General features: G+C 49.6%; 1 protein-coding gene across 1 annotated transcript in view; it reads left to right on the forward strand.

Moving 5' to 3' along the window:
- Positions 1-18,789, forward strand: part of JDP2 (Jun dimerization protein 2) — a 20,553-nt gene extending 1,764 nt beyond the window's left edge. The window contains exons 2-4 of the mRNA XM_026054871.1: positions 11,317-11,540; positions 16,674-16,778; positions 17,675-18,789. Of these exons, the coding sequence (XP_025910656.1) occupies positions 11,340-11,540; positions 16,674-16,778; positions 17,675-17,860 (492 nt within the window). The 5' untranslated portion in view covers positions 11,317-11,339 and the 3' untranslated portion in view covers positions 17,861-18,789. The remainder of the gene's footprint in view (positions 1-11,316; positions 11,541-16,673; positions 16,779-17,674) is intronic.
- Positions 18,790-20,248: the final 1,459 nt, after the last annotated feature.

The following is a 20,248-nucleotide window of genomic DNA, read 5'->3' on the forward strand; positions in this document are numbered from 1 at the left end:
CCGGGGGGAGCAGCCCGGCAGCCTGCGGCGGCAGGCGGGGTGCTGCCCCCGGGCGGGGACCCGGCTGCGGCGGGGGCGGGCGCACAGCAAAGGCGCGGGGAGACCTTCCCCGGGGGGAGCAGAGCCGCAAATGCGGGTCAGAGCAGGGCTGCGCCCCCCTCGCCCGGACCTAGCCCTGCGTGGGGTCAGGACTGCCTTTGGGGGGGTTTCTACCACGGTGCCCGTGTTGCTTTGCTGCTAGGGTGGAGGGGAGCGGCCTCTGGGTGCCGGCGTTGTGCTCCGCTTCACCTGTCTGCCCGGTGTGCGGGTGCCGCTTCGTGCCCTGCGCGGGCAGCGGGTGAACGAGGGGACCCGGATTACATCTGGCTGCTGTGTTTGTGCTACACGGAGCATCGATGTTGCAATGTGCTGTGCTTCCAGCTTGCAATGCCCTGGAAAGGAAAGGGGCCCTTGAGACTCCCCCACTGCTCGGTCCCAAGTCCGCTGTAGCAGTCAGGCATGGAGTTGAATGGAAGTTGCATTCTTTTTGCACGGTCTGCTCTAGGAGGCACTTTCTTTTTCCATGGCAGGGAAATAGGTTTGAGAGCAAATTGGGGGAAAGGGAGAAATACCGGGGGAGAGAGAGAGCAAGAGTCACATTATGTTTCCATTTTCCTTTAATGAAGGCCCTGTGGAGGTGTATTTGAAAACACAGGGTCTCCTATGCCTTCAAGGAGGGTGAGAACACTGTGCTGGCTGGTTCCAGGGCCATATGCAGTGTATGGTGGCCAATGAAATGGGGCCTGGCTCGTTCTGTTGCTTGTCTTGGCAGCCTGCTTCATGGCTTGTATTACCAGCCCTGGAACACAACCACTGCCAAACTGTGTGTGTGCGCGTGTGTGTGTTTGGACTCCAAGAGCTCAGCAGAAACAAATGCTTCAGCAGCTCAGACCAGGAATTTTTAGCTAGTTTCTTGAAGCTTGCATGAAAATTTCTATCTGGAGGCTGTTGCCAGAGTCTGCACTGGTTATCTGCTAGTTCATGCTTCCATGGGGATGTCTGGGAATACCAGTTGTTGGAGTTCAGATTCTTAGTCTGAATCCCAATGATTAAAAAAAAAAAAAAGAGCCCATCTGGGGGATGAGTGGGTGGGTGCAGGAGCTGCTGTCCAAGTTGTCCCTGTGTCAAGCAGTGATTGGCTGCCCCAGGTTTTCCTGATTCTCTGGGGTTTAACAATATTTGCTGAGTGTTAAAATACAGGTTGCTGCCTATGTCCCCTCACTGGGACACCTATGGATGCTTCTCCCTCCTCTTTACAGTTCCATGTTTTCCTCCTGACAGGATGCAAAGGTCTCTGCTGTGGGAGAGTAGATACACCCTCACACCTCCTGCTTCTTCTCTTACCATCTCCAACTGAGCAGTATCTAACTAGGCTGTTTCAGAGCAGATAGCACTGAGCATTTACTAAGTGATCTCCTTCCCTATGCTGAATTTGCTACTTTAACTGCATTGCCTGGGCCAGGCACTTGGCAGCACTCAGTGTCTTGAGTGTGAAGCTGTTCAGAGACTCTTTCCACTGCAGTAAGCTGTGCCCTGTGGATCACCTGGTCCCAGCTCCCCCGAGCAAAAGGGAGGGAGAGCCACGGTGTGTGACATTGACTCTGTCAGCCTGCATGTGTCCTTCAGTGCCAGTGCAGCAAGGAGGGTGCATGGCAAACATGATGCCATCTGTCTCAGGCTGCCTTCATGGATTGCCCAGTTGCCTGGAGTGTCCAGAGTATTCATCCAAACATTGCAGGGTATTTAATGTGCAGCCAGGTAGCTGAAGATCCATAGAGGTCTCAGCATAGCAAGGCTATTGCAAACTAGCCGGAGATGATCTTAATATGGGTTAGAGGCCTTTGTGGATGTCCCTGGAGTTCAGGGGATAATTTTGAGGAGTTTGCAGGATAATTTTGAGGAGTTTGCAGGGAGCATTCTTGTCTTGGAGTCTATGCTTGGCCCCTGTGGTTGGTGAGCTCTGTGCTGCAGGAGGGCTGTCCTCTTGAAGAAGATTCCAGACCTGACCACAATGTGGCCATGAAAGGTCCCAGGGGACTTTAAGAAGTCAGTTGTTAACCTCAGTGTTTGAGCTGCAGCCGAACTCAGGCTATTTCCCCCTTTGAACTGTGTCAGTCAGAAGTAGGATAGCTTTTACCTTCCTGCTCTAGGCTGCTGTTCGGTCCATGGTGCAGCATTTTTAAATGTCTGTCACATTATACTCCGTAAACAACTGATTAATTGTAATCTCTGTTGCAATAGCTGTGAGGAACCTTGGTGTGCTAGGTGCTGTACAAAGCCAGCTGTTACAGGTTGCTTACAAGTCAATCACTGCATTGCAGTGGTGGGGGTAGTGTGATGCTGAGCTATAGCTTATTACTAATCTGTGAGGGTAAGGAGAAAAATGTCGGGGAAAAGAAGCACTTGAGCTGACTGCTTCAGTAATGGCAAAGAAGGGGTTATTTCTAGAAGTTGAGAAGTTGAGTGCACAGAGATGAAGGCAGTGATGAAGTTAGTGATGAAGTTAAGAGGTCTGAGCTGGGGAGAAGGGAGAGAAATGGAGCAATAGATTTGCAGGGCTGGGAAGGGTGGCTCACCCTGGTGAGGTGGTGTCAGATGATACCTCTAGAATAGGTGTCCCTCTGAGCGTGTGTCTGGAGGACTTCAGTGGAGYCCCAGCAGAAGACTTGGTGTCAGACTGTTCCTGTTTGAAGGACTGAAGGATGTGGGGTCACTCCCAGGAGGTGCAGCCTGGTGGCCCTGTGTGTCTGTTTGATAGTAATGGGAATAATAACCTAAAGCATCAGGTAGGTGGGGTGGGGGGTGATGGTGCAGCTCCCGGCTGGATGGGAGCTGCAAAACTGCTCTCTTGCCAAAGAGAGGATGTCTGCTCTGTCCTACTGCTTAGGTGAAGTGTAGAGAGATGTATGCCTCTGGAGAAGAGAGAGGCAGTCAGGCTCTGGCTTTCAGGAAGGCTTTCACAGCCTGTGAATGACTTGCCTTCTTCCTGCCATCTGTATGAGACTAGACATTCAGGGCTTAGCCAGACTGTTTCCACTCAGGAAATGGGTTTAGACCTCTACCTCCTGAGGAACTGTCCTTCTCAGCTGCTTCCTATCCTTAGCATTGTGGCCCTGCAGTCCRCTCACTGGAGCTCAGGATGGGACATGACATGCAAGGGTGTTCATAAATCCTGCTATTCCTCTTCCACCACATGGAGTTGCCTGTGGGAGAAGGAGAACATCAAGGGCAGCTGGAGGTGTCTGTGGGAAAGGAACAGATGCTTCTTTGGCCCTGCAAACCCAGGGTCTGCCTGTAAGAGATGTCTCCCTCCCTTGGGATGGAAGTGGAGTGTGGTGGTAGTATGACAGTGTAATATCTGGCATACAGAGCCTGGCATGCTGCAGTTCAGCACACCTCATAGACCATGCTGCAATCAGGTCCTTTAGAGAAAGTGTTACAAGGCATTTGGGGAGATTCCCCCTAAGTGATGTTATGTCCTTGGTAAAGAGGCAGCATGCACACTTTTATCCCAGTGGGTGTCACTACAGCTCTTCAGTGCACTACAGGTGTTGGATTCCTCCATATTAATAGGTTCAGCAGATTAATAAATAAATGCATGGTGGCTGTTACTGAAGTTCATGTTTGCCAGCACTACTATATGGGTATCTGAAAGGACAGGTTACAACCATGGGACTTGGATACTACTGTGTTCTGATGGTTGGTAAATAACTTTGACAGTGATCAGTGTGGCCTTTGGTCAGTGATACTGCATTTTTCCATGGCACTGAAAGTTACTACTTTTAAAATTGGACCATGAGAAGCTAGATAGGAAACAGGGTGACCTGCTATAAACCACTGTTTGAAACTAGATGCATCAGCTATGTCTGTAATAAACCAGATAGAGAGCAGGTGTCTGGGAATGGAAGAGCATCACACTTTATACAACAGAGGTAAACTATAATTGCATGGTTTAATACATGTGGCACCAGGAATATGGGCTATTGGCTTTCTGGCTTCAACTTCATAGTGCTTAACATGGCATTCGCTGAGGGCATGTCACCTTGAAGTGACAGAAGGTTTATAGGCTCCAGTGAGCCACAGCCCTCTGTAGTCTCCACAGCCAGAAAAGACTAGATAGAAAGAAGCAAGTGGCTCTGTGCTTCAGAGAACAAGTGATAGGCGAATGTCCTGTCTAGAAAGTTTAGAACTTGTTTAGAAAGTTACATTCCTGAGGCATGTGAAGCTGGGCATGTCAGGAAAGGACTTTTGTATAAATCATCCTTCTGCCAACACGAGGGGACTAGGAAGATGTAATGTAAAACATACAGACTGAGCGAACTTGTTAGCCAGGAGCTTAAAGTAAAAAATGACAAAGCCATAAAATTCTAAGGGACCAGAAAGTTGCTTTGCATGGGTTGTAGCATTTGTTCTGATCTGTAAAGCAGAGTTACTGCTTTTTGGCCAGGAGCAGGTGAAGGGCCAATTGCTATGACTTAGAGGCTCCAAGACAAATGGCGATTCTACATTAAGTGGTAACACACACACTGAAGAGACCAAACATCACTTGTATGGTGGCTTGCAGACTTTGGCAGTCCTCTGATGCATGCCAACTGATGAGTAGTGGCAGACACCCAGATGGAACCTGGAATGAGAGAACAACAGGCAAGTGTGGCCTTGGTTCCTACAGGCAGAATGGCAAAGGACTGGTAGGACAGACTTTGCCTCATCTCAGCACTTACCATGGGCAGAAGAGAAACACACTGGTATTTACAAAGTGTTGGAATCCCCCAGCTGGCTACACTGGGTGCTGGGCTGGCTCTCTGGGCATTGCAAGGGTATGTGGATTAACCATTGCAGATGTCAGAGCATGTAAAAGAGCTTATGTTAGAAGGAAACCAGGGTTTATAGACAGCRAAATTAAAAATAAGGTTGTAAACTGTTCCCAGTCCCACCAAGAAAGCTGACAGCACAGATAAGACACTAATAGAAATTTAAACTGCAGTGAAGGGTGACTGACCTCATTCTGACATTATGTGGTCCCCTCTGTACGAGAATGCTATTGATGCAGCTGCAATTGCGTCTGGTTTACAAAGAAACAAATGGCTTCTTTGAGTGAGGATGCATAGGATGGTCCTGGGGGAACAGTGGATACAGACTAAAGCAGTTTTTGCACAGGATTATGAATTTATGATTTCAACATGGGTAGGCATTCCAGTTTTAGTTTATGGGTAAGAATAGTACTGAAGAGGTGGCAGGAGGGGTGTGAATATAGGCTAGCAACCAGAATACAAGCCCTCAGGGACACTAACTCACGTGGATTATGCCTACGCATGTTAGACTTATGCCATAACTGCTCTGCAAACATCAGCTCCTTCAGGAAAAACAAAATCCCCAGAAAAAGCAGCAGTGAAATATCTGTGTGGAAGAAAATCAAATAGATTTGAGAAGTAAGAGAAGGAATAGGAGGAAATGCAGGGATAGTGTCACTGAGGGAGCTGAGCAAATGCATGGGACAGTCAACTCTGTAAAGCATCTTCCTACTAGTTAAGCTGGCTACAGAAGAAAACTCCAGCAATAGGAGAAAACCAAAGAGTACTGGGCACTGTGTTTAAGAAATAGGCCAGTGTCGCAAACTATTGACCATAAAGACATAAGAGGGGACAAAGTACTAAAGCACTCTTTGCTGTTGTGAAAGATGCAGCAAAAACAAGCTGAGAAAAGGAAGCTGTACTGCTGTCACTCTTTGGGGATGAGAGTGCTGATAAAATAACTGAACTTGCCAACAGAATGGATGACCAAGACCAAAAAACCCCAGCAATGCTTAAAGCAAAGATTCAAAAGTGACTGCAATAATTAGGAGGGGTTACAGACCTTTTAGCAAAAGGTCAAGTCTTTTAACCAGCACAAGGGCAGTATGGAGGCAAAGCTGAGGAAATACAAGCTGAATTCTGACCCAGGAAATCATGTGTTGAACAGATTTTTTGCTGTAAGGTTAGTTGCTTAAGAGAACTGAATGACACAAGCTGCTCATCCTTGAACTGAAGTTTTAAGAAAGCCTTCTCTATCTCATAATTCACTCTAGAGCACCTTGAGGTGTTGTGGCACAAAATAATGAATAGCATCAGTGCCGAATGCATAGCTGTAGTGAATGTAAACTTGAGCAGCTGGCGTCACACAGGTACCAGTGTTAGCTGTAAGACTACACATTCTCTTTCCTCTAGCTGCTTTGCTTTGCTATTGGCTTTTTTTTATGTGAAAAAGCATAGCTGACAATGCAGGAATTGTGGTTCAACAGTAGGACACCAGAAAGCTTGGTTTTACTGAAGACATAACTTTTCTCAGCTCATGTAAGGAGACATTGAAAGGCTTCCTGGCATAGAGAAAAAGACTGTGTTAATCTTTTATGAAAAGAACAAATATAAGAATCCCAGCAGCTCCCGACTAAGACACTATGCTAGAAAGTGAAGGAGTACAAAGGTGAGTTGGTTCATGTTCCTTTGCAATAACAAACATGGCAAGGGAATATCCAGAAAGAAATTATGAACTGGCAAGACAGCAGCTGTATTCACCAGCTCAAACAAGATCTGGCTATTGGAAAACTGCATCTTAAAGATCACACTCAAGATTAAGTTCAAGATCTTGAACTTAACAGTTATTTCTGCACTACCAGGCAAATGTGGTAGAAATATGCCAGAGCTATATGCAGGCATGTTAATGTCCTCCAAAATAATTGCCTCTTGAGTAAGACCAAGGTATTAAATAGAATTACATAGCTTGGCATTTGTGACATGATCCAAGTACAAGAACTTCTTACTTCTAGAGTTATCTAAAACAGAGGGTAGAAGTATCTGGGACTTGTGCTGGGGTGAAACAAAAACCTCTGTTACAGGTGGAAGAAACAAAGAGTTGAATGAGAGAATCCCTCTGTTCAGCAGTGAGCAACAGTGCCTGTGACAGAATGGCATCAGGGACTGTGCTGGATTAACTGTTGTTGTAGAGTGGGGTGATATCTCTCCTGGTTCCCTTTTTATTTCTGTGGCTATAGGCTTGCTGGGAATGGTTTTAAATTCCCCTCCAAGGTCTAGCTCAGCTTGACTCTTGGCAGTTCTCACTGTGTTCCTGAGCTTTCTGATGTCTAAGCAATGGCTCACTTTGAGAAGTCCATTCTCCTGTTCCCACCTAGTTCTCTGCTCTGCTGCTATGCAGCTTCCTTTTCCTCCAGGCAGGAACTCTTTGTTTTGGTTTGAATAGCTTCAGATTCAGTTTGCATTGATGCCTGTGTGATCTGGACTTTGTCAGTGCAGCCACTGGATCTAGGATAAGTTTTTAGATCATAAGAGGTATTAGGCCAGTTCCTTTATTCTGAGCTGTGCGTTGTGTCATGCTATGGTATGAAGGCTATTTCAAGGCATCTTAAGCCACCAGCTCAAAGAGGAAGACTGAAAAGGTGGGCCAGAGAAAACCCAGATGATGGGCAGGAGTCCATTTCATTAAATCTTTAGCCAGTATTCCTATGGAGCTGCCCAGCCTCTGGAGTGTAGACCACCAGGCACTGGGTGACCTGGTTGTTCCACAATCAGGAAAACAGATCTACTTTTTTTACCCTTTTCATTTCATAAATTATAGTGACCATGGATTGTGTAGCTGAGAACCTAGCTGTCAGGTCCAGAGTGTGTGTCCTGAGCTGCATCCTGTAATGTAAGAGTACTGAAATTGGGGCCCCCAAGTCCAGAATGGGATTTAAGCATCCAGCTCTAGGTTCAAGTCAGTTCCCAGGCTGAAACATATGAAAGGATGGATCACAGCCCAAAATCAGCATGTGCCATGCAGCTCTCACAGTATTTGCCTGAGGGAAACATCAAAGGGATGTTCACATGCTTCTGCTACTGTTTCCCCCCTGCTCCCTCATGTCCGAAGTCCTGAAGTTGGGGTATGCACCTCCATGGGATTCCCTGTGAGGAGATGGCAGGCACTGGCCTGTGCTGCACTGCTCTCGGCATGCTTCTTCCCCAGCACACTGTGTCACCTTAGCAACAGTGGCTAGGAAATTTCTAGCTCCTAAATACATATAGTTATCCCAAAATGGTAAATTGAACTTGATTCTGTGCTGCTCAGTCCTGTGGTGGTATGTCCTGGGAAGAGTGTCTCAAGGTCACCTACCCTTTGCTTTGTCACAGGTGCTTTCCTGCTGAAGAAGGGACAGTTTGAGGAAGATGGTAAGGCTTTTGGCACAGTCCCTGAACATGTGATTGCATTTTCCTATCCAGAGTACTGCCCATGGCAGGATAGTGCCTGGCTTCTGGAAGAGGGAAGCATCTTAGCCATCTGTAAGCCTAAAAGAGCTGAAAAGGAAGTACCATGCTGCTTCAGGGCTCTGCTGGGTGGGGGTGTCTCCTGACAATGTACAACGTTACCAGTTCCAAACGTGAAATTACAGCTCTCTGGTTTAGAGATAGTTATGGGAGAATGAATACTTTGGATTGTTTTAGGTCTTTGGAGTCTCAACCAGTTGATGCATAGTCTTTTCTGAGGTCAAATATTATTACCAAGTATTGTCTTTCTCTTTTATTACCAAGTGGGCAGGAATCCATTTCATCAGGTAGTGTCACTGTTCTTTAGCTGTTACTCCTATCTCCTTTCTTTCTCATCTTCTCCTTTTCAGGCTGTACAGTCCTTGTGCAGATCTCTTCCCCCCAGCCCAGCTTCCTCCCCCCACATATCAGCACTGCCTTACCCTCCCCTTTCTGTTCTTTTCACCCTGAAAGCAATGACCAGGGCAGAGTGCTTGCTTCCTGTTCACRGCACACCGCCTGCTTGCAGTAATGGTCTCGCTGCATTTGCTTTCTATGTTCTTTCTATAGTTGCACTGGTTACTGCAGCTCTGAATAAACTCTGCCTCTGAGCAACTTGCATCGGCACCTGGATCTCTTTGGTGGCAGGTTAGAGCATATGACAGCTCACAGCTTATCGTTGCTCATAGGCACTCTCCGATGTGAGTCCCCTTGTCAGTAGTATCTGTATGGCTCACGTATTACCCTGCTGTGACCTCTGGAGTTTTCATAAGACTCCCTGGTCTTGCCTAACCTGTATGATTGGCTTTTTCCCCCTTCACTGCTCATCTCCTGTTCCCTTACATTAACAAATATACCAAATAATCTCCTGGGTAAAGACATATGCCAGTGCCAAGAAATGCTTAAATTCTCTGCTTGTCATAATTAACCTTTAGCCCTCTCTTACACTTGGTTTTACCTGTTTGCAGCCTTCCAGGGATGTAGGTTTGCTATCCCAGGACAGTTAGTACTGAGCGACTGTGGCAGCTGGCTCGACAGTGTGTCTATGCCTCTGCTTAACACAGCCATACTGCATGGACCAGAAGTCTGTGTCGCCCAATACCTGGTCTCTCAGTGGCTGATAGTGGAGGCTTTGGGAAGGAGCAGGGCAAGTACAGACCATCCCTCCCTTAATGTGCCTCCTTGCTCTGGCAGTCAGCACTGTAGGACCTCCCAGAGGTTTGTGCAGACTGTGATTGACAGGCCTTGTTGGACTCCTCTTCAGCGGGTTTGCCTGTTTGCTTGTTGAATCCAGCTCTAATGGTTGGGGGGAGCTGCTCAGTGAGATTTCAGGTTAGCCTGTTTTTTCTCTCCTCCTGGCTCTCTGGGTGCAGGACATCCCCTGTCCCTGGGTGCCTCTTTGCCTTGGGGGCACGATGGGGTAGGAGCCTGGAGGCTCCTGGAGTGTGCTGCTACCAGCCCACTGGGCAGAGCAAGGACCAGTGACATGTGGTTGTGCTGAGGGGGAAAAAAATGGTTGCTGTGTGGACAGAAGTTGACTCTGCATGTTGTAACTGGGTCACTTGTGAATGTCCCAGGCCTGTTACACAAATGGAGATGTACTTATGCTGTAGCCAGTAGCCACCTGCTCCCTTTGCCTTTGGCTGATACAACAGCTCCAGTTCTACAGGCTTAACACTTTAGGTTATTTAAATAAATTTCTGTTTCTTTATATATTGGCCACTTGTTTTTCACATTTTCTCGCAACTCCCTTTCAGATGCCCAAAAGTGACCTGCCAAAGCTTGTCCCAACCTCAGTCTTATTCAAGCTGTATTTTCTTTCCTGGGCAGAAGAAGCCTTTTGCACCTTGCTCTGTTTCCCCTCCCCTCCAGCCTTTGTTTCCTCATGTTTGTGCTGGGAGATGTTTGTTCTGTGGCAGGTTTTTCTCTCAGCAGCTTTTCTTGGTATTGCCCTTGGTCCTTGCGTGCTTTTTGTCCCAGCCCTGATCAGCAGGCTGAGCCTGCCCAGAACATATCCAGCCTGAGGCAAATTATGGTCCTCTTAATACCACTTTCTTCCTGCCCTAATACCTACACATTAATCAAAACTTGTTTAAGAGTGAACATCGATCTTCTGCATTCCAGAGAAAGGTGTCAAAAACAGTAGTCCACAGGACTACATTGCTGTTTATCCTGAAAGGCTTTGTAGTCAACTCCTGTTTTCCTGGTGCTTTGCTTCTTGGGTATCTTCCCTTCCTGATCTGCAGGCCAGTAGCCTGTCCTTCCTGGTAGGATTAATATTTTGATTTGTCACCCAGGTTTTACATAGTCCTCACCTTCGCTGTCCCCTGTGAGGACATCTGTGTGACTGGCACAGTAATGCTTGCCTCTGTCTTCCTTGGTAGTTCATAGGCAGGATCTGCAAAATCTCTGCTGAGTGCTGAGTTGAGCTGTGTTCCCTGTCCCACTAGCATAGCCCATTGGAGCATGCGCAGGTCTAATCCCTTGCTCCCCTGTGTCCTTGCTGCATGTTGTTCCTGCATGTGAGACATTGGGAGAGGACTCTGAAGTGGATAATGGTTTCTCTGTCCCCTCAAGAGTCCCAGCAGGATGTGTGTTGGCAGTCACTCTGGTGATGGAGAATGAGAGCTAAGAAACAGCTCTGGCCACCACCTTATTCTCCTTGAAGGACACAGTAGTGTCCTGGGTGGTCTTGTACAGGCTGCCAGAGGTAAAATTCCCCAGATATTCCCTGGGGTTCAAATTGCCCCATGGAGGAGTGGGCTTGGCTCCTTCTGGGGCACTGGGTTTTTCTCACTTTCTTGGTAGCTCTAGCGAGACTTGTGTCTGTGACTGAGTGTGGGATGTGCCTTGCAGTATGGTGCCCTTTAGGCATGGGAAAGAGCATCTGCTTTCTCTGGTTCACACCTGGTTAGATGTTAGATTGTGGAATATACATGGCTTGTGCCATGTTGTGAGACCCTGCAGCTGGGTTGTAATGGGCCATGTCTCTGTTTCCCTCTAGCCTGTGGAGCTGTTTCCCCTGCTATGATGCCAGGGCAGATTCCCGACCCCTCCCTGACGGCTGGCGCGCTGCCTGGTCTCAGCCCCTTGACGGGGCTGCCTGGCACAGCCCTGACAGCAGAGGAGCTGAAGTACGCTGACATCCGCAACATTGGGGCCATGATCTCGCCGCTCCACTTCCTGGAGGTGAAGCTTGGGAAGAGACCCCAGCCTGTGAAAAGTGAGGTGAGTCCTGGGGGCTGCAGACAGCCCTGCAGATAGAGAGTAGGGGAGAGGGAGCTGTTACCCACATACAGCCTGCTGCCCATGCCCTGCCCCATGTCCCTCTCCTGTCTGTGCCTATTTATGCTGCCTCTTTGTGCATTTGTGTTGGCAGCTGGATCACCAGCCTCATCCTCCTGCTCCCCTCCCTGCCCTGCACCTTATGGCTGAATTTCTGTCCCTGTGGCATGGGCTGGGAGCGGACGCCTTCATGTCCCAGGCCTGGCTGGTTCCTCGCAGCCTTTGGTAACCAGCTAAATTTGAACTTGGTCTGTGGAGCAGGGTCTGACACAGCCAGCCTTTCCCTAGGCTGGGGCAGGCACCCCAAAGGAGGAGCTGTGCATCCTGTCAGAGGGCTTGTGTGAGGCTTCCATCCTATCTCTGATGAAAACGAGCTCTGGTGCTACTGGTGTTGACATTGCCTTTTCCACTGGGATGAGGTGTGTGGGCAAGCAGCACCTAGCAACAGGCAGTGACTCRGCTTTTTTTTGCTGCAGGCCATGCTGGCTGGGGCTGCCTCCCTGGCCTGCTGGGGAAGAGCACTGGCTTCATCTCASGGCTCCTGGAAAGGGAAAGGTGGGCAGCTTTTGCTCAGTACCACAAGCTGTCACATCAGAATTAAACTGAAGGGACTTGAGACATTTGCACAGCATTTTTCTTTTGTGGTTGTCTCATGTTTTGGTTGTCTATGCTGACTCTTCAAACCTCACTGTATTGAGGTGTTGAGAGTTTGCATCTCTCAAGTGGAGCTGGAAATCCATAAATCTGGAGGCTCCAAATCAGTGAGTGGCTTCTGTCAGCAGGTCCAATAAGCAAACCTTTTGATCAGTCCATTTGTTCCTGTGTGAGAATATCTTGGGCAGTCCCACATGAAGACAGGATGTTGTGCATTGTCCAGAGATGACAGTGATGGAGATGTCTGGAGATGCTTGCATGATGTGAAGTGACCCATGAGGTGACTGGATGAAGGGAGCAAAACAGCAGTACAAAGGAACAGCCCAGGGTCTGAGCAGATGCTGATGCTTGGTTTGGCCTCAAATCTTATGGTAAAAGCTCAGCAGCACCCAGGCCCATGTTCAGGGAGGATGCCTGTTCCTTTTCCCCTATGCTTTGTGGTAGACTTCTGCTGGGAGAACCAGTAGGATAGAGTCCATCTGATGACCTTTCACTGGAGCTCTGTATCCAAGATGATGTCAGATTAGCTCCTCATACAGCACAGAGCTATGTGGAGCTCACCTGGGGTAGGACTTGGGAGCTCCCTAACAACAGGAGCTGAGGCTAGGAATCTGGGGGAGGCCATCAGAAGGACCTTGGGGTGCTAAAGGCTCTGCTTGCTCTATCAGCAGAGCAGCTGAGTTGTCAGCTGAAGCTAAGTTCTGTCCTGACCTTTTGGCATGCTGCTTTTGTGGCAGCTTGAATTGCAAATTCCAGGGAAACCTTGCAGCTGGCCGGGGATATGCTAGCTGGCTGGGTCTGGCACTGGGGACTGGGGAGAGGTTGTGGCTCTGACCGATGGATGGGAGGGCAGTAAAAGGCATGGTATCAGCAGTAAAGTAGAGCTGCACAGCTCTGTAGCTGCATGGCTGAAAGTGTTGGATGTCATGTAACAGGAGGTGTGAGAACAACATAGCTTCATGCATTGGGGAAGAAGTAGGGAGCCTGTCTATAGGCTCTGTGCCATCTTCCCAGGACACAGCCTCTCCTGGGGAGTCTCGAACACATCTGAGGGTGGCCCTGCAGCTACTGCTTGCCCTCAGCACTTCTGGACATGGGGATGTGGTCTCATTAGGCCCTGCATAACAGGGACAGGGTGGCTCTGCCCCATAGCAGGTACTAAAAGTGCTGAGTGTCCTCTGAGCCAGTCGTTCAGATACCATGAGGAGGAAAAAAAAGGGAAATCCACTGTCAGGCTCTGACCGGCCTCCAGATGACTGCCCTCCCTGCAGCCTGTTCCTTCCCTGCGTAGCCTGTGAAGCAGAGCAGTTGAGGACAGCAAATGGAGCTGCCCCTGGCACAGGTTTTGCAGCAAAAGCCTGGGAGAGCTGAAGCAGTAGCTGCTTATTCCAGGAGTAGCCCAGAAGCAACCCAAGCATAGTGCGCAATGTGGCCTGCAGTCTCTTTCCTCTTGTGGGGTGCCAGAGTCCAGGGATGCTGGGTACTGGCCTGCCATGCTCCTCTCTGGGCCAGGCCTGGGAGGGCCAGCTGCTCCCTTCCAGAGCACCAGGCAGCTTTCACCACTGTACTGGCAGGAGAAACATCTCCTGGCAGGGATGTGCAACCATGCAAGTATGTGGAAAGTGCGGTAGGTGCCAAGCATGAGGCTGGGCCCCAGCTCCCCTGTAGGATTGTAGAGAGCCCTGCTGGGTGGACTGCCTTCTTGGGGGCAGCTGCAAATGGGTGCTGCTAGGCCTCTCTGGTTGAATCCAGTGCAGGGTGTTCCATCAGGGACAGAGGTGGCAGTCCTGGCCCTCAGGCTGATGAAGTTCATCTCTGTTCCTGACAGCTGCTGACTGAAGCAATTCAGGAAATAACCCCAAACCTTCTCCCTACTGGGCTCCCCTGGAGCTCAGCTGTTGAAACATGCTGTGGGCTGATACCTCGTTGCCATCCCTTGCGCCTCTAACCTGAGCCGAGTCCCAGCCTCCAACACCAGGGYCATATCACCTTTTTGAACAGAAACAGAGGCAGAAAATGAGATCTTGAAGTCACAGGAGCTGTGGACAAAAAAGGCAGAGCCGGGATTTTGGACTTCTACTATCTGTGCTGAGCCACCCTCCTCAAGCAGCTGTAGGTGCCATGTAATATGGTGTTTGCCAGGCCCTCTGTGGGGTAGAGGGGAAGCTCTTTTACTGATTTCTGTGACGGGGACAAGGAAGGGTCATTTATTTTTCCATTTAGGTGAAATGGAGCAACAGGGCATGGAAATTTGTCAGTCAGTTCCCAGAGAGACAACAAGGCTTGTGCTTTTGCTGCTCTTGCTTCCAGCTCCTGGTACAACCAGGGATCTGCTTTGTAGGAAATCTTTGAGCACATGTTCCCTCTCTCTGCACCCTTTTCCTAGTAGCTTCTTGGCCTTTAATTCAAGGATTATCTAAGGGGTAGAAGAGTGGCCGGTAAGCGTGCAGAGAACCGTGACTGCCCTGAAGTCCACCTTGTCTTGCAGCTCTTCCCAAATCTGTGCAGAGTTTGTCTTCATGGGTAGTATCTGGACTCTTCCAGGAGGCCAGAAGGAAAGAAGCCATGGAGTTAGAGCCTTCCTGGTCACTTCTGCTAATACAAGTAACATCTGAGTTACATGGATGTAGTGAGAGCTGGCAACTTCTAGCTGGACCTCAGGGCATCACTGCAATTCCAACCCTGGTTGTCCCAAATGTAGTGCATCATATACTGGTGTAGTATCCCCTGTGCTGCCTTGGCAGAGGAGTGGATGCAGCCTGACATTGTGTGAAGTCTGTGGGCACCTTGGGCTGACGTTGCTTTGTATTTTACTCCCATCTAAAATAGCAACCTTGGTATCATGCTTGGGAAGTGAAGTAGAGAAGATGCAAAACCTATTAGTGCTATAAAACTTAGTCATTGTTCTCTAAAGCCAAACATTAGACGTGCTCGCCTAAGGTACCCCTTCACCTTAACTCTGCCCAGTCTGTGTTTCATCCTGTCCTTGCACATCACACTGAGATGTTTTGATTAGTGGGGTTTGGACTCAGTGAAGGTTAGCAGCTTGCACAGTTTGCTGTGGGTAATGGAGCTTCTAGCTTTGGTTTCCTGGAGGCATCACAGAGGTACCTATGTCTAGGATAGTCTGGTGACCCCCAGCTTAGTGTCCTTGGCATTTAAAATCTGACTTTCCTTTTGAGGTCCTTAACCCAGGTGCTAGGGCAACACATCACTTGAGGCAGTTCAGATGGTGTGTGCTGTAAGAGGCTCATCTGGGAGATGTCCCTTGACCACATTGCCTCAGAGAAGTATGAAAGAAAGGACACAACTGCCTTGTTATGCAAATAGACTGTGGAAGTGATCTGAAGCAAATGTTGCTGTGCTGTCGCTGCATTTGAAAAGGTGTATGAAGGAAAAGGAACCAGGCAATTCAGTGTGATGTCTTGGATTTTGGAGTCCCAGGCTGAATGTGGATGAATATTGTTTGTGGGGCCTCAGGGCACTTGGAACCTTTTTCCCCTGCAGCCTCRCTGCAAAGTCTAACTTGAATGTTGAATTCGCAGGTCTTTCTAGCACTCAGATTTTCTTAAAAGGAGCTAGTTTGGGTTCTCAGATGTAAGCATGCCATAGGCCTCTTACACAGACTTTGTAGTAATACGTCTAAATACTTTGATTATGGGTTTCCAAACCATGGGGCTTATGGCCTGGTCTGTGTGGTTTGAATAAGATAGCACAGAGCAACTGAGTCATGGCAACTGATGCTACCATGTCCTGCCCTGCTGTAAGGGACATGGGATCTGTCCCCACCTTACTGCAGTTGGCCGTGACCTGGCAAATGTGAAAGACACAGGCAGACAACCAAATATACTGAAAGTGGGGAAACAACCAGAACCAGTTGGGGGGCTCTTTCAGGTGTCTCTGCCTCTCTTGGCCTCTGTCTGACGCTCTGAGCAACTGTGTGCTCACTGTAAGCTGTGCCTGTAGATGTCTGTGACAAACTGCCTGTCATTTGCTGGAGGATCCTTGCTGCGTGGGGCTCTCTTCCCCCTTGTTTTTTGCCCCCTCCCCAGGAAGGAGTATGCTGCAAATGCTACCCTTGCCTGTCCTCTGCCACCTGTCTCCTGAGGGCTGCTGTGGCCAATCCCATACTGTGACTGCAAGTACTGCTCTGGTCTCCCTCCTCATGTCCCTATGGAGTGGAGTTAGGGTTTGTGGCAGCAGCACACCTGGTTCCTGGTAAGGATTAGTCCAYGTCACTAGTGAAATGTGCCTGCCTCCCTGACCACTGGTAGGAGCGGAGGGCACCAGCAGTGCTGTGTGCAGATGGCTGCTATCCTTCCCCTTGTCCTGTGCCAGCAGGGGTGCCAGGGTGCATGCTCACCACTTCTTCCCCCAGTCCTACATCTGACAGCCCTGCTCTGGGCCTCTGTCTTGTTGCAGCTGGACGAGGAAGAGGAGAGAAGGAAAAGGCGCCGGGAGAAAAACAAAGTAGCAGCAGCACGATGTCGTAACAAGAAGAAGGAGAGGACAGAGTTCCTGCAGCGGGTGGGTGCCCCGCCCTGTCCCCAGGGCGCACGGGGGACTTCAGCATGGGCAACTCCTTAGGCCGTGTGCTGGTCCACCTGCACGGAATGTTCCCTCCTGAACTGACCCTCTGCCTCCCCTTGCTCCTGTACCCTCATCTGGGAAGACCCAGGCCTGTTGCCCCCACTTTCATTCTGCTTGTGAAGGTGGTGGCCTTGTGTGCCCAGTCAGAGCTCCTGGGCATTCCTGCGCCCATGACACGGGACAGAGGCCTAGAGGGGCTGGAGAAGGACTCTGGGCTTGAGGGAGAGTGTCTTCCTGCTGCAGTGCTGGAGCAGGAACACCCATGGGTTTGTGGCACAGAACATGTAGCGGCAGCAGGCTGGCTCCCTGCCCAAACTCCTGGAGTTTCCCTGCTCAGAGCCCAGACAAGCTTTTGCTATGAGCCCAGGGCAGAAAAACACCCCTAGCACCCACCTTGCCAGCTTTTCTGTAAGGGGTGGTGGGACATGGGCAAGGAATACAGCTGGGGACAAGGAGCTGTTTCACAAGGGCAGGTCCATGCAGACAGGGCTGGGTGAACCTTGCAAAGATGAAAAATGCAGGTTCATTTTCAAACACTCAGCCCCTGGAAAGCAGCTAGGCAGAGTGTTAGCTGCTGTGCAATGGAGAGACCTGTCTTAGGAGATGGCTGGCTGGATGTTTCTAGCACTGACACTAGGTAACAGAAGGTAATGGGACCAGGTGTGATCTGCCTGGAAGAACTTGATGTCATGGCAGGTCTTCAGGCTGCTCCTATGCTGCAAGGGCTAAGGAACAGTGCTGAGCAGAGGTGGCTGGTTTTCCAAATTGTTTCTCTTTGCATGTTGTCCAGTGAGAGTGAAGTCCATATGTGGTTGTGTTTCCGGCCCCGCTAGGAGTCTGAGCGTCTGGAGCTCATGAATGCAGAGCTGAAGGCCCAGATAGAAGAGCTGAAACAAGAGAGGCAGCAGCTGATCCTGATGCTGAACCGGCACCGTCCAACCTGCATCGTGCGGACAGACAGCATCAAGACGCCCGAGAGTGAAGCTAACCCGCTGCTGGAACAGCTAGAGAAGAAGTGAAGGTGGCTCTGGGCCAGGAGGAGGAGACAGTGGCGCAGGGTCTTCCAGGGTCTCTAATGCATGTACTGTATGAAGAACTTTGCACCAAGGCCTGGTGCAGCCAGGACCCAGTAGGCTTCCTTGGGAATTATGGACCAAACAAATATGGGGACAGAGAAGATCAGGAACATGTCAATCATCTACTCTGAGGCTGAACCCAGGAGCAGGGCTAGTGGCTCTGGTGAGGGCAACCTCTTTGTGATACCTCATCATGGCCCTTCAGCCTGCTTGTGGCCCCAGGAACCCACGCTGCTGCAGCATGTCCTGTGAGGAGGAGGCATGGGGGGAAGCTCCCACTTCACCCTCTTTCCTGCAGCTCACTGTATGCTGCTGGTTGGGAGCAGGGCCTGCATGTGGGAGAAACAGCCGTGGGGCAGCAGACCAGAGACCACATGGTGACCATGGTGCCTCCTGCCTTGGCAGTGTGCTGGAGCCATCCCCAGATGCTGCCACTGCTCCTGGCGCATGCTCTGCATGGAAGCCTGAAACGAAGAACCGCAAACACTTGACACAAGCCCTGTCTGGTGGGCAGGCCTGTCGTGGCACGGTGGCGCAGGCGCCCCCCACAAGCACACTCTCAGTATAATGTTTACAGCCCAGCTGTCCTTGTTGGCCGTGCTTTTAAATGCACACTTTTACACTTTTTTAAAAATATTTTTTACAAAGTTTTTATACAGCGATCTCTATATGGATTTATATAATCACTAGATGTGATCCCATAGAAATGTATATTATGATGGTCTGTTTGTTACAAATGCATATGCCACAGTAATCTTCATTGTGTTGCTCGTCTGGTAGCGTCCAGCTCTTCCCCCCAGCATGCTGGGAAGGGGGTCCATGCAGCCCTCCACAGTGGTGCCGCTACCATCTCCATCCATGTATGTCTTTCATAGTACTCAGTTCTGTATCTCTCAGTAAATGTTACCTTTACGTACCCTGACCTCCTGTGCTTTGTCTGGGTCAGACTGTGGTGGCTGTGCATGGGCTCTGACTGGAGCTCTGCACAGTGGGAGCAGCTGCTGGGTTTCCAACTGTGCCAGGTGAGTGTCTGACTGATGGGGAGCTGGTCCCAGAGCCATTTTGATGATTCTYTGTTAGTAGCGCAGAGGCAGCTCTGACTGTAGTTAAGCAGAAAGTACCTCTAAGTGCCATATATAATACAGCAGGCAGGGCATGACTTACAGCCTGGAAAGGCAGAGGTGTGAGACAGGGAGACCATCTCATCCTTATCTTTCCTTCTTGTTTCAAGAATGAGTACAGCCGCTTGAACTCCTTTCAGAGGAGAGAAAGAGATAGGGAAGCTGTCACAGTGTCTTGGTGGTGGTCACCTCCTCACAGAAAGAGGTGGAGGGCACTTCCTCTGGGTCACTGCTGGGTGCCTGCCCTGCCTCTGACAGATGTGCTGGGAAACCTGTTAACCCCTTTCCCAGGCTTGGCTCGGTGCTGAACACAGTGATCATCTGGATGTGGGGCAGATGCTAGGACTGAAGGGGTTGCTGGGATTGAAAGAGTTAGTGTCCATTATCTCTCTATATACATATATAGATAGATATAACCAAGCCTTGTCACTACAGCACTGTGTTCCTGAGTMTTAGAGATACCAATGCAGTCAAAGTATCTTCTAGTCTCCAGTTAATGTCTGGACATAGGAGGACTGTCTCTCACACATGGGACACCATTGAGAAGTGATGTTGAATATGTTCTCTCAGAGGAGCAGTGATGAATCTAGTCATCTTCTACCCTGTGTCCTACCTGTTGCCAGTGTGGATGGGGCTGCTTTGATGCAGACTGCAAGTGAAACGTCTTCAGTACTTGGTTGGTACAGGTGCATGCTCCAGCCAGGAATGCTGAGGTGGTGGTGCTGGGGAGAAGACAAGCTTGACCTAAATGTGACCAAATGGGAGGAAGTCTTCTCTGAGCATGACTGCTTCTCTAGTGCATGTTTATAATCTCTGCAGCCCTTTTTTCCACTCCCTCCCCAACCTCCAGGGATATCTGATGCTAGCCATTTCCCTGTCTCATACATTCTTCCTGGATTTTCCATAACTTCTGTCTTTGGAGCCTCCTGGAAATGCTGCCATCTCCCTTATTTAGAGTGAAATATGTTGGATCTGTTACAGGCAAAGTCTCTGCCATGGGATGTCTTGTCACCTGAGGCCTTTTAGAGGGATGTGCAGGGAGGGTGTCTGAAATGAACCTGGTAGAGAAGAGATCTCTGGGTTGCCCCGACCAGAGGGAGTTGGGGCCTTTGATCCCAGTGGCCCTTGATTAGGGCGGTCAAGCACCCTGTGAGTCAGTGCTAGGGAGAGGCCTATATAAGAGCCAGGCCTAGAGCGCAGCTAACAGAGG

The sequence above is a fragment of the Apteryx rowi genome, unplaced genomic scaffold, assembly GCF_003343035.1.
Source record: "Apteryx rowi isolate R43461 unplaced genomic scaffold, aptRow1 scaffold_971, whole genome shotgun sequence".
Lineage (NCBI taxonomy): Eukaryota > Metazoa > Chordata > Aves > Apterygiformes > Apterygidae > Apteryx > Apteryx rowi.